Here is a 14,092-nt window from a genome sequence, read left to right as displayed (position 1 = left end):
CACCCCAATAAATGCTCCTCAGACCCCACCACTCCTTTGTTTTGTTCAGGGAACTAAACCTATCAGTTTTTTATTCATAAACATACTGTAATATATATGCAGCATGTGTAGATAAAATAAAACCAAAGGAGATATCTTACGTATTCCAATCAAATAGTCCTTTGAGAAACCTTCACCCAGCCAATAGAAAAAAGTGTTTATAGGAAATTGCAAGAAAACAAACTCAGGAATGAAACATAATTTGTTCAAAACTGTAAAGGCTGCAGATGGGCTGGCTGTGACTTCATTAATTGTATATTAAACTCCTTCATGTTCTTCTGCTAAGCCTCCCACCCCAAGAAGATAATAAATCTAGGGCCGTTCAAATTATCCTTGTGTTTTACAAAACAATGCTTTCTGTATGAAAGTTTCTTTCTGGAAAGCGAAAAGTTTTGTAAAGTTTTTGAAAACTAAAGCATGTAATATTCTAGGAAACCAAACTTTCATTTCCAGAAATGATATTAGTTGTGTATCTGATTCTAGATGTCATCCTTATTAAAATGCTATACATTAAATAGCATTTTCCCTACCTGAAACTGAAAACAGAGGGGTGAAAAAATCTCCAAAAGAATGCAGTTTTTCACTGATTCAATCCTTTCACTTAAAAAATTCTTTAAAATCAGAAAGGTTATTTTCCATTTTCCGTGTTTGAATCTTGTTCCAGAAGATCCCTCATGTGATGTCTAAAAATATTTCCTGTTCCATAGTCTAAATTAGTTCATAGATATTTCTCATTTGTTTCATAGCAAAATTTTTGTTTAATACTTTTTGCTTTTCTCAGTCTTTCTAATCTTGAGTCATAAAACTTTCAGAAACTGAACACAGATGAAATCTTTCTCAGGTTGCATTTAGAGAATGTTGAAATTTTTTTTCTCTTCCTAGTATACTTCATAATTATTGGTATCTCCAGCAACTCAAAGTTGCTGTGAGTGTTAATGTCATTCATAGAGCTTATTAGATTATTGAAAAAAAATTAATATCTTCACCTCCTACTATTCACAGAATAAAGGAATGAAAATGTGTTCTGAGTTGGAAGGGAAGCTGTAAGGATCTCTGAGTTCAACTCCTGGTCCTGCACAAGACCATGCCCAGCAATCCCACCTTGTCCCTGAGAGCTTTGTCCAAACATTCCTGGAGCTCCACCAGGTTTGGTGCTGTGCCCATTCCCTGGGGAGCTGTTCCAGTGCCCAAACACCCTCTGGGTGAGGAACCTTTCCTGATACCCAACCCAAACCTCCCCTGGCACAGCTTCAGGCCGTTCCCTGGGCTCCTGTCCCTGTCACAGAGCAGGGATCAGATCCTGCCCCTCCTGTGCCCTCACAGGGAGCTGGGGCTGCCCTGGGGTCTCCCCTCAGCCTCCTCCTCTGCAGCTGCACAGACCCAGAGCCCTCAGCCCCTCCTTCCCCCCAGGGCTCTTCACCACCCTCATGGCCTCCCTTGGATCCTCCTAATAGTTTGATTATTTCTCATGTAGAGAAAGGCACCCAGAACTGCTCACAGTGCTCAGGGTGAGGCAGCCCCGGCCCAGAGCAGGGTGGGACAATCCCCTCCCTTGCCCTGCTGCTGATGCTGGGCCTGATGTCCCCAGGACAGGGATGTCCCTCCTGGCTGCCAGGGCACTGCTGACTCAGGTTCCACTTGCCACTGACCAGGAACCCCAGGTCCCTTTCTGTGGCTCTGCTTTCCAGGATCCATTCCCCACTCTGTCTGCACACCCAGGGCTGCCCCAACCCAGGTGCAGGATCCAGCACTAGCCCTTGTTGAACCTCACTTGGATGGTGTCTGTTGGCTAAAATTCAGTGGTGAGAGGAATAATTGCAAATGATGATTTATCTAACATGCCAATTTAAAAATTCATATTTACTTATAGGGATGTTTGTATCTTTTCCAAGCTAACAAAATAGAAGTAAACGTTGCAGTCTTCAGGCATGAACTTTTGAAAAGGCAATACATTTTAGAAGATGATTCCTAAGGCCTTGTGGATATGAAACCACCAGACCAGAACTGTTCAAACTCTTTAGTATTTCAGAAATAAAGCAGTAGCAATAAAGTTCTTGCCTAGTTATTGAAATAGTCTAATTTTCATAAACTATAATTTGTATATATTTACTAATAATCAAATTCTTTATTAAATAATAAAATAAGGTATGTCCAGCTTGCCCTGACCATGTTTTAGAAAGTTTTTAATGTTCCATATAAACACGGCCAAGGTTGCATGTTAAATTTTTAAATAAAACATATTTATTTATTCTTTTTCCATGACAATGTCTCTTATCATGCTGCACTGTTTTTGGACTCTGTAGTTTCTTTGACACCTTCTCTATTGTAATGATACGTATGTGCTCTCTTCTTTTATCATGAACATCATTAAGTAATTCTCAAATCCACTCACTTTACCATATTATATTTTTTTTAATGTCCATCTTCTACACTGGTCTCATTGAAACCTCAATGTTTATAGAAAACATGAGTTAAGGATCCACTGGAAGGGTGGATCTAAATTAAAATTATCTGTATCTACCCTGTGGAATCACTGGTCTCTGAGATGCAACTACTGTGGTAATTTTGTTAGAGTGTTTAAAATGTGGGATTTGTGATGAAGGTAAAGATTCTGTTGGAAACAGATTTATTATAGAATCACTCCATCACCCAGGAGAATGTCAATATGTGGAAGCTCTTGGGTGAATAAAGAGAGACAGGAAGAATGAAATATTCACATCAGGGATACTATTAGCATAACAAATATTGTGTAAGCTTGCAACATACTCTCCAACCTTGAAAAATAAGTTTAGGACTGCTTTCAAAGTTTTTGGTATAAATAAAATTTAGAAAAAAATTAGGAGAAGAGTGGGATTCTATTCTATCTGCTTTCACAGCTGTAGGGGTATCAAAACATTTTTCCTATTGGCTTGTGAGCCCACTCACACATATATATATATTTTAAGATTAATTCTTTCCTTAGATGAATTTTATTTTTGCTGTACTGGTTGAAAGGATGCTTCATAGTAAATATGTGACCTCAGTCTTTTTGTAAGCATGGGATTTTTTTTTTTATTCAGTGGAAAATAAAATAATTTTAGGAGGGATTTAAAATTATATTGAAAGTAGAAGACAGGACTAAGTGTATTATTTAAAGAAAACATATATATTTCTATGTCAGCACAGGTGTAATTTACAACCTTTTAAATAGTTAATGAACATGGTATGAGCATGTTTGCAAAAAAAAAAAAAAAGAAAAAAAATGTAAAGGATTTGATCTGAAGGCTCTGAACCCCTTTCTTGTTTTAAAGAGACAGGAAAACTTTAAAGCTGCATAGTTACACATGCATGTCAGGCTTACATTTGCTCAGCTGGGGCAACCTGCGTTTGCTTAGCCACAGATGGATATAAAGAAGATGCTATTCATCTGAAACAATGATCCTTTTACTTATCATAGCTTCTGTGTGATGTACATGTCCCATTTAAATGAAATTATCTCCACAGTGTCATAAAATATTCATTAAAAATTTTCAGGCAACTTGCAATTCAAAATGTTTCACAATATCGGCTATGGATTAAAAGGGTTTTGCTTGGTTTGATTTGGTTTCTTAACCATTTCTTAACCAATATTGTTTTTACATGTATATGTATTTATTCAAGAATCAGTCCTAGACATTTGTTCTATTTTCAAATCCTGCTTTAAAGACACATTTTGTGCTTTGTTTGTGGCATAAACCAGAATCAAGGGTGCCTAATTAATAGACCTGAAAAAATTTGGTGTAGCATAATTTGGATTTCCAAAGGAGAAATTCACAAAATATTCGATGACAGTTTGAATTTTTTAGGTATGAGTGTTAATTTATATGGGGAGAAAAAAAAAAGGTAATGGATGTGGAAAACCATGGGACCAAGGAGAATATTTTCAACACACAGCATGAAATACCAATACCATTTTTCTGTTAGTTTTCAAAATTAATTCACTCTGGAAAATGAGTTTGGGGCTGATGTTAGTAGCAATGAAGAAGCTGAAGTATTCCAGCTGAGGCAGGTGTCCTGCTGTGAAGCCCAGATAGGGCAGGTCTAATTCCCGAGGCTCCAGCTGAGCTTCTTGGTTTTATGCCAGTGGTGATTGAAGGTCCTTTTCCTTTGGGAGGCACTCCACCAACCTTCAGCCATCATTCAGAGCTAATTTCTGCACATCCAGCAGCCAGGTCTGTGGAATGCCTGGCAGAACCGGACAAAGCTGTTGTTACGCATCAAATGTTTGGAGACTTTGTCCTTTGTTCTCCTGATATAAAGAACTTATTTTTTTGTAGCTACAAATCAGTTGTGGCTTTCCATTGCATGAAGTGACCAGCTATGCCTGCTCTGAAAATACTTTCTGCTGTTGGATAGAGCAGAAAATGCAAATTCTTCTCTTTAGGAACGCACAGAGGAAGATGGGTTGCAATTCCCACTACCTGTACACCAATTTCCTTATCTTGCATTGTAATTCAGTGATTAAAAAAAAAGTGTACCTCAATTCCTTCTGTACCCTCTTCCTGTGAGAGAGTGCTAAATCCTCAGGTGAGAGGATGATGCCAAAGAAGATGCCAAAGAAGTTTCTTCCCCTGGTGACAGGAGGAGCCTGTCAGGGAAGAAACTGTGGGACAAAATGTATAAAGAAGGGAGCTTTTATTCATCATTTTCCTGAGGAGATTAACTTAAGGCATTTTCACTTCATTACTTCGAGTGTTTCTCTTGACACCTTTCTCAAATTCTGTACCTCTCCAGATTAATTTTATATACAATCATAGAAACATAGAACCATTCAGATTGGAGGAGATCTCTGGGATCCTCAAGTCCAGCCATTAACCCGGCACTGCAAAGGCTTGAACTAAACCATGTCCTCACATTCACATTCCTTTGGAACACTTCCACTTTTGAATGCCACAATAGAAAATTTGATATTTAACACAACATGATTCTTTCAGTCATTATTATTTCAGTCCTCTTGAATCTTGTGAATTTGATGAGGATATAAATGATGTATTGACTTGTGACTTGTGACTGTCTCAGGCGAGAGGAAAAACATTTACCATGAGTTCTGCCTGTCCTCTGAGAATCTTTATTTCAATTATAACTACAGATTTTGTGACGCAGGCATAGCTCCAGAAGGAAACAGAATGAGATCAGATGCAGAATAGTTTGGGGTGGTTTTTAAAGAAAAAAAAAAAAAAAAAGCTTGGCAAGAAAAAGTAGCAGGTAGTGAAGCAAATTGAATTAATTTGTGGTATAGGGCCTCAGGAAGCTGGAAATCTGTAGGCATGAACCATATGAGCAGCATCTCTGCTAGCTGCCTCAGCTCCTAAGAGCAAAGTAGGCAGATCACATCAGACATGAATTTGTTCTTCATAAACCACTAACAGCAATCAGAACAGAGGTGGCTAAACTCTGTCACGATTTAAAAAAAAAAACCAAACAACAAAACAAGCATCTCTCCTGGAAATAAAAGTGTCAAACATGTATAGTGCTTAAAAGTAATGCATCTGAAAACATATAATACAGAAGACATGAGTGTGACTGTAGATAGATTTATTGCTCTATAATATATATGGACTGAATGAGCTTTTTTTTTACACAGTTACCCTCTCTGGGTATCTATGAATTTATAATGCTGTTTCTAAGCATTTATATTTGTCTACACTAAAGATGCAATAATTTATTAACATGCTAATAAATGTTTAATACTTCTCCTCTTTATCATTTTATAAAACTTTCTCCCTAGCCTCTGTTTCTTGAAAATATGAGAAGGACAAGCATGAAACTAAAACAATGCTGTTTGAGAAGTCGATATATTTATATGCAGATTTTTAAAATGTCTCTCATCTTGCTCATAACCTCTGTTGTGCATGTTGTTGAAAACAGCTGAGATGTTCAAGACACGAGGCAAAATCTCATGTTGGATTTCTTGTTTTGTGTCTGATAGTTATGTTTCCGGTAGGGTACCTTTTTAAACAACTACCTATATAGTAGCTGTACATGAATTTTAATGCGAGAAAAAATAGAAAGAAAATGGTTTAAAAATCAAGCATTATTTAAAAAAATTTCTTTTACCCTTTTCCCCCCTTCTATTTTATTAGAATTCACATATTTAAGTTTTGAAAGTTTTTATTTACAACTGTCATGTTTTGGGAGATTCAACTTACTTGAAATTCAGACTTATGAGGAAAAAAAACAAAGGAAATGTAACTTCCCAAGTTCATCTAATGGCTATGATGTTATTGTAGTCACTGAATACCCAAATTTACTTTCATGGCTTTTCAAGGTCAATGAACTTCACATGTCATGTTAGACAGGACATGAAAGTTTATGTGTTTCTACATAAATTGGAATTTCACTTCCAATTCAAAACTTTTCACCTATTTCACTTTCCACTTTCATAGTTTGCCACCTATTCCAAATGGCAGAATGCAGTTTTCCTGAAGTGTCATGTAACTTTCCTAAAAGCAATTAATATTCAGTCATGAACCAGTCTCTTCAGAAGAAAGGTTCTCTGGGTAGTTAAGGGAGACTTCATCTGTTGCATCAATTTTAATGAATTAGGTATTGCTAAATACACCAGAAATCAAATTAGGCACTCCAGTAACTGGCACTTTGTAGCACTGTGAAAACCTTAATGAATCAGTCTTCTAAGTCTTGTTTTATGTTTTTGTCATGGCAATTTTAATCTGAATGCAAAATCAGATTAACAGTATTTTCCAAGTGTTAAAAACTTGGTACACAGGAGTGGTACAAAGAAGACTGGAAATTAAGACAATTAAAGAGGTTTAATACATATTTTTCTTCATTTATCAGCTCTGAGTTATCAATGTAGAGCCAATGCATTGTTGCAGAAGTAGACATAGAACAAAATTGTGCTCACAATCTGAACTGATACTTGCATGAGTGACTTATCCATGTGTTCTTCTGGCTGTTTCTATTTAATTGTGGTAATATAATTATTTTTTCTTCCCTCTCCTTCCTCTGCAGCAATGACAATGCAGTTCATTAGTCATCGATTCCCTGACTACCATGACCCAACTATAGGTGAGTACAGGCTTTTCCCCCCTTCATCCCTTTCAGTTTCTCTGCCTGTGTGAGACTGAGATATTGTATTTGCTGGGAATGTCTCGACAAAGGCAGGAATGATGAATTTGACTCGCTGCTCTCAGAAGATTAATTTATTACTTTATAATACTATATTATATTAAAGAATACTATATTATACTGAAGAATACAGAAAACACTTACTGAATGCTAAAAACTCATGGTTCTTTCCAGAGTCACAACACAGCTTGGCCCTGATTGGCCAAAGAGTCAAAATAATCCACACCAGAATCCAATAAAACAATCACTTGTAAGTAAACAATCTCCAAACACATTCCACATGTGAGCACAGCACAAGAGAAGCAAATGAGGTAAACATTGTTTTCCTTTTCTCTGAAGCCTCTCAGCTTCCCAGGAGAAAAATCCTGGGCAAAGAGATTTTTTCAGAAAATGTGAATGCTACAGTGAGACAATGAGAAGCTGCTTCTAAAAGACCCTTAGACAGAAGCAAGATTTGCAAACTTTAGATTACACCTTAATTTTGTGATGACGATTGAATTGTGTCATGGCCTTACCATAGATATTTCTTCCTGATGCTCTTTATGCAAAATCTCTTTCAAAACCAGGTTTCTGCCATTCATGCATTGTAACTCTTAACGTTGTGCATTTATAACTACAGAATATGGAACAAAACTGCTAAAGAATATGAAAAATCTAATCTGGAATCTAATATGTTTGTCTGCTTTTTTAAGTTTTGTTATTTTAGTGCTATTTCATGTGTTAAAATCTTAGCTGACCTCCTCTAAAAACATCAAATGACTACTCAATCAAATAGAGTTGTGCTCTGGGACTCTACACTCTGCTAACTTTGTTGGGTTTACCTACTTTATAAACTTGTGAATATAGAAATTTACACGTATCGATTTTACACTTTATGACAATACATGTTTTTATCTGAAATAATCTTTAAATGCTGAGTGACTGTCAGAACTGCATGTTTATTCATTTAAGAGTGCCTTTATTTCTTAGATTTACTTATGCTTACATTTATACACACTATCCATGTGCAATATTTAATTATAACAAGAGAATTATGACAGAACTGGGTCCAATAAGTGGAAATTGCACTAAAATCATCTGTATTTCCAAAGACTTTGGGGGAAAAAAAGAGAAAGCAATTCCTCTCAGACAAAAAAAAAATTGTTTTCTTTGAAATTTTCAAGTATTTCAAACTCATCTTTAACTTCTATAAAATTATTGTATCGCTCTACAGAGCAGACAATGACAGTTTTAATTTTTATTTGTTATTTCTATAACATTCCACATTTTCTGGATTTTAGGTCTTGGTAAATGGTTGTAACTTAAATAATGAAAAAATATGTAAATTCTTCATGTCATTAGTAATTTTATAGCTGGTAAAAGAATTGCAAAACACCAGTAGGATGTGTCATCTCTAAAGAAGGCAAAACTACCTTGGAAGTGCTACAAATTCTTTTGTTCTTCTCAGAAAAAAAAATGAAATCAATAAATCTAATTGGAAAAGAGGAACATTATTAGTTATCGACATCACTAACTTAGGTACCTACATCCATCTTTATTGTTAGCTATTCACCTGCCATCAGTATTTATTCCAATATTGTATCTCATCATAATCTTAACTTATTGGTCTCTAGACACCACCACAATATGAATAATAGATAATCATGAAGAGAAGGAAAGCTTATGGTTCATTCAAAGTACATACTGCAGGAATGCCTTGAGGACTTGATCACGATGAAGGTCTCCTTGGGTGAGAAAGTGTTTCTACTCAGTAAAACCAACACTAAAGAGGAGGAGAGAGGCTAAAAGTGAACAGGGAATTATTGAATTCCATCTCACCCAGCTGGCTAGACACAGAATGGAAGTACAAGTTTTTCTCTTGAGCACTTCTCTTTCTCAGAGCATGATGAGGACATCCTGAAAAATTCTTATTACTATCTGGGCTATACTAAACAGAAGAGAATGATCTTGTCTAAATATTTATGTTTTTCCTTAGGTAAATTTGTGTATGACCCCTTAAAATTGTACATAAAACAAAAAAAAACAAGTAGAAGGAATCACTTGCTGCCACATCTATAATAACAAACACATAATTTTCAAACGACAGCCCACTGAAAAAGTTTATACTCTTGAGATTGTTTTTTACTACTTTTAAGCTACTGGTCTCAACTCACAGAATTAATCTCATGTTTGGTTACACATCCAGTAGTAGCATATTTTTACTATTTAGCCCATCAGCCTAAAGAAAGTAAGGGAATCCAAAATGAGCATTTCCAGGACCAAGACTATCCTGATTTCAGGGGAAAAGGTTATTCCTCTAAAATCATGAGGAGATAGACAGAGATGCTTTGTTTCATGGGGAAGTTACCATCAAAGATCAGGGCAGTGATATCTCCAGCCAGAGTTTTGTTTCTCATTGTAACCCAGCAGATGATGCAGAAGTTACAAAATGGGCCACATATGAAATCTATATTCAAGCTGGCTGAGTGACAAAGCAAAAAATTACATACAATTTTTCTTCTCTCTCTGGATATCAATTTATAGCCTTTGCCTTGTACCATACATTCCAGGCCCCTTCCATTCTTCAGCAATTTTTATCTTGTTTATGGAACTTATGTGCTGTCCTGAACTTTTATAAGCACCTGGCCTCACTTTTTTGGGGGATATTTCTTTGGAGATAAATAGTTCTGTGTACCTGCAATTTTATTTTTCTGGGCATTTTTAAGGAAGAGAGGTTCCTATCGAGGTCACTGAAGGGGTGATCCTGTCCAGAAAAAAAATTCTACAGTGTGTTTAAATGATAATCCACAGATTTCCAGTGTTAATCAAACTATTGAGACTACCGCTCTTCAGCTGAGCATTAAGATAAGGTGGATTGTCTCATTTGCTTGACATGTACAAAAGACTCTAATAAATACCCACCTAATTTTTTCTGATGCTCTTGCACTACCTATTACGTTCTCTTTATTTTCTATTATATGACATTGTGATGGCAGTGACCATGATGCTTAACTGTGCAAATTTAGCCAAAATTTAAAGATGTAGTGCTAACCAAATTGTCCCTCCTTGCTCCTGATGGGACTTTTTTGAATTAATTGTCCTATAACAAATAGATGGTAGTGAAATAGAGGCGCCATTCTAAACAGCACCATTGTCCCTGAAATCCCAGAAATCTATCACTTTCAGTTTTAAGGGCAAGTTGTTGATCACCCTGGGGCTACCAAAATATTGACAATCACTTTATAATTTAAAACTTTTCAGTGCCCATTTTAGGCATTGACATGGAAGTAGAATAATAATTTCAGCTGGTTTTAATTTCCGTGGATTCCTGTGAAATAGTTTGTTATACATACATATACTTCAAATGTGTTAATTTTGATCTTGAAAGGGCTATGCAAATAGGTTTAGAATTATTTACATGTCTTTTCTCTCTATATTTATGATTTATGTAGACTTTTGAAGAATTTAACGGATGTTGTGTGCATACACATAAATACAGAACTAGATGTGTCAGTATTCATTTAAAATATAGAGTAAACATTGATTAAAAAGTTTAATGCTACCTGAATTGCTAATTTTAATGCTGTCACTTTGAGTTTAATGCCACTTCAAGATCAAATGTGTATAGTGGCCATATTTTAGATTTGCTACAAGCATTGCAGCTCAAAATTTTGAGACAGAAACATATTACTTTTGTAAGTAAAGGGGGAGAGGAAGGGTAAAATTTGTATTAGACTGTATATAAGAAAAAAATCAGAGCTTAGCACTTTGTGAAAATTAAATTATTTTAGAGCACATTTAATATTTAATTGTAGTCAACAATGGGCATAAATTCCAAGTAGCAGTGGATGTGATAATTTTCTGGAACAAATGGCTAAGAACAATTTACAGTCTGCACCGTCTTTGGCAACATCACAGAGAGTTAATGCAAGTGGACTGTCAGGAAAGGAAACACAACGCAGAGCAGCAAACTGGACAGGCTCCAAGATGCTCATTAACCATGTGACTAATCTTAAAATGAATACATAATGCAAACGAGATGCGAGAGCAGCTTCCTGTTTTGGTGAGATATCACTGCATGAGATTGTGTCAAATGAGCAGTTGAGGGCATTAAGGCTGTGTCAATGTCAAACTTTAATTGAAATGGGTGTGGGATGGAAAGCACTCTAGCATTAAGCACATGAATTTCCATGAGGTTCCCTAACGAAGTGCTGCGTTCACCAATGCATCAAATAAAATGCATTTATTCATCTTTAATAAGATGTTGGAAGCGCGGGGGTGAATTTCAGACAAAAAAAAATAGAAAATGGGGCTGGAAATATTCTAGGTTTATATAATGAGCACCAAAAAATGTCTGTGATATAAAGATTGTGTTGGTTTTGAAGGTGCAATAATGAAAATGTATAAAGCAAGGGAAATACAAACTCGTTAAAAATAAAAGAGGACAAAGGTGGGACACATCTGCTAGATCTATTCTAAAAGTTCTATTCACATTTATATTTAGGGTACAAATAGTTTCCAGAACATTTCTGCTCTTATATAAAATGTGAATGCATGTGTAGACAATCCCTAAATTAATTCTCATTCCCTTTCTTTATATAGAAAATAAATATTTAGATTGGACTGAGCACATCACAACTAGATTTGACCCCCAAAATTATTTGTTTTCTTTTTTTTTCCTTTTTTTTTTCTTTCATTCATCATTCTCCACATATTTATTGGCCTTATCTGAGGTGGCATAAAAAATTCATATAAAATGATCAATTTGTCTCCAAGGACTGTCTTCCAAGGGTATTCACACTGATTATGTAGATGTAGCAATATTGCCTCTATTTTCCATATTCATCATTGTTCAAAACAAGAAATGAAGAATGTACAAGAATACTGGTGCATGCCTTTGAACCATATTCTTAAATTTGTGCTTTTATTTTTCATTTTGCTGTCTGTTGGTGTTATCTGCGTTATTAAGAGATTGATAATCACTTTTGATGCAAGCCATTTAGACTTAGGTATATCAAAAAGAACAGAGATTATGGATACTCTGAATAATGCTCACCTTTAGACATCCAAATTATAAATTCTGCGCATGAATCTTGTATCTTGGTGAGATTCAGGGAGGTTTAGGAGTGGACATTCAGTTCTTTGCTCTCTTCCCTTATCACAGTTTTTGGGAGCCATTTGAGATCCTCGAGAGCATGTCCAGAGAAGGGAACAGAGCTGAGAAAGGGTCTGGAGCACAGGTCTGATGAGAAGTGACCAAGGGAGATGTGGGGCTGAGCCTGGAGCAAAGGAGGCTCAGGGGGGCCCTTGTGGCTCTGCACAGCTCCTGACAGGAGGGGACAGCCGGGGGGAGGGTTGAGCTCTGTTCCAAGGGAACAGGGACAGAACAAAAGCAAAAGGCCTCAACTTGCTCCAGAGAAGGTTTACATTGGATAAATATATTTTTTTTCCCCCTGAAAGGGTATTAAGCAGTGGCACAGGCTGCCAGGGCAGTGATGGTCCCTGTAGGTGTGGCATCTGGGGACATAGGTTAGTGGTGGGTTTGACAGTGCTGGGTTAACAGCAGGACTCAGTGATCTCAGGGCTCTTTTCCAACCTAAAGGGTTCAGTGAAGGATTCTGTGCCCTGCAGTCCTGCTTTGGTTCAGGATCCCCACCCAGAAGGCTGTAGATCTTCCAGAGGTCCTGTGTGGCTGATGTCTGTCCCCCTGTGAGTGTGACATGGGATCTATGGATCACCAGAGCCCTTCTAGTCCAGTGAATGAAAACCAGAAACATTCCCAAGAGGATAACAAGCATCCAGACTCCAGTATGGACAACTAGATAGCATCCACACTTCAGGGTAAGGATATTTTAGCTACCTACCTTGCATATAGACAAATACTCTGTAGGTTTCTAAATCTAGATGCCTGAAGATGAATTGTGGTGCATTCTCTGATGGCTCTAACAGAACAAGGACCTTCACAAATCATTGTGATACCTCTCAGAGTGTCTGGATAGAGGAAAATGAAGAGCGAGATGTGCTGTGCACCATCCTTGCTAAGGTGGCAAAAGAAAGGAGAACATTGTCATGTGTCTGGCAGTGTACGTTCTTCCACAGTAAGAGAAAAATAAGCCATGCATAGAAAAACAGGGAGTAGCATCAAGAAATTAAGAATGGAAAAAGTGCCCAAAATGCTCAGTTAGTTTAGATTTCAAGGAGGCAATAACACGCCTTCTGCTTAGTGTTACTATTCCGTCCCACTATGAAAGGAAATACAAATTATTTGAAAGCACAGAGAGGGGAGACTGGAAAATCACAGCAGATTTTTCTCTCTCTGATGGGAACAATTTGATTTGAAAGCCAAAAATAATCCTATTTCTCTTTGAGATATTTCTTTTTAAAATGCAGTATTTTTTCTTTAAAGTGCACATTAGTGATAGTGGGATAATCTCTCAACATTTCAGTATGAGATATGTTCGTCTTAGACGAAGTCTCAGATCATGATAAAATTTGATTCCTTCTGTTAAGAACTTCAGTATTTTTCTTGTTAAAGGACTAGTCTGGTCCAATTCTAAACATGCTGTTTTACTGTATATGTACTGCATATATACAGTATATATACTGTATATATGTATGTATCATATACTGCTATATGATCTCCTGCTCTAATGCTAAACTTTCCTTCTTTGTATTTTGATTTCACGAGACAGCTGTCCAGTCCTAAATTGTTTTCAGACTTGATACAAAAAGTATCAAACAAGAAGTTGCATTTTTCTGCCTGTACTCAAGGGGAATCACCCCTGAAATCCTGGTCATAATTTTAATGTCCAGCATTCAGGTTTTCTTACACAAACTACACATGGAATTATTTTTAGGGCTGTTTACATCAGGTGACAGCTCTTTTCCGATTAACATTTTCAAACACCAGGGAAACGTTGATTAATCTGATAATTTTCTTTTGGTAACATCTCTGATACAAGCAATA

The 14,092-nt window shown here is 36.5% G+C and overlaps 1 protein-coding gene across 1 annotated transcript in view; it reads left to right on the top strand.

The window, feature by feature from the left end:
- Positions 1 to 14,092, top strand: part of RIT2 (Ras like without CAAX 2) — a 178,843-nt gene that overhangs the window by 44,516 nt on the left and 120,235 nt on the right. Inside the window, exon 2 of the mRNA XM_058824037.1 lies at positions 7,030 to 7,086. Coding sequence (XP_058680020.1) covers positions 7,030 to 7,086 — 57 coding nt within the window. The remainder of the gene's footprint in view (positions 1 to 7,029; positions 7,087 to 14,092) is intronic.

Source organism: Ammospiza caudacuta, chromosome Z (genome assembly GCF_027887145.1).
Source record: "Ammospiza caudacuta isolate bAmmCau1 chromosome Z, bAmmCau1.pri, whole genome shotgun sequence".
Classification (NCBI taxonomy): Eukaryota; Metazoa; Chordata; class Aves; order Passeriformes; family Passerellidae; genus Ammospiza; species Ammospiza caudacuta.
This window is presented reverse-complemented; position numbering and strand designations above follow the sequence as displayed.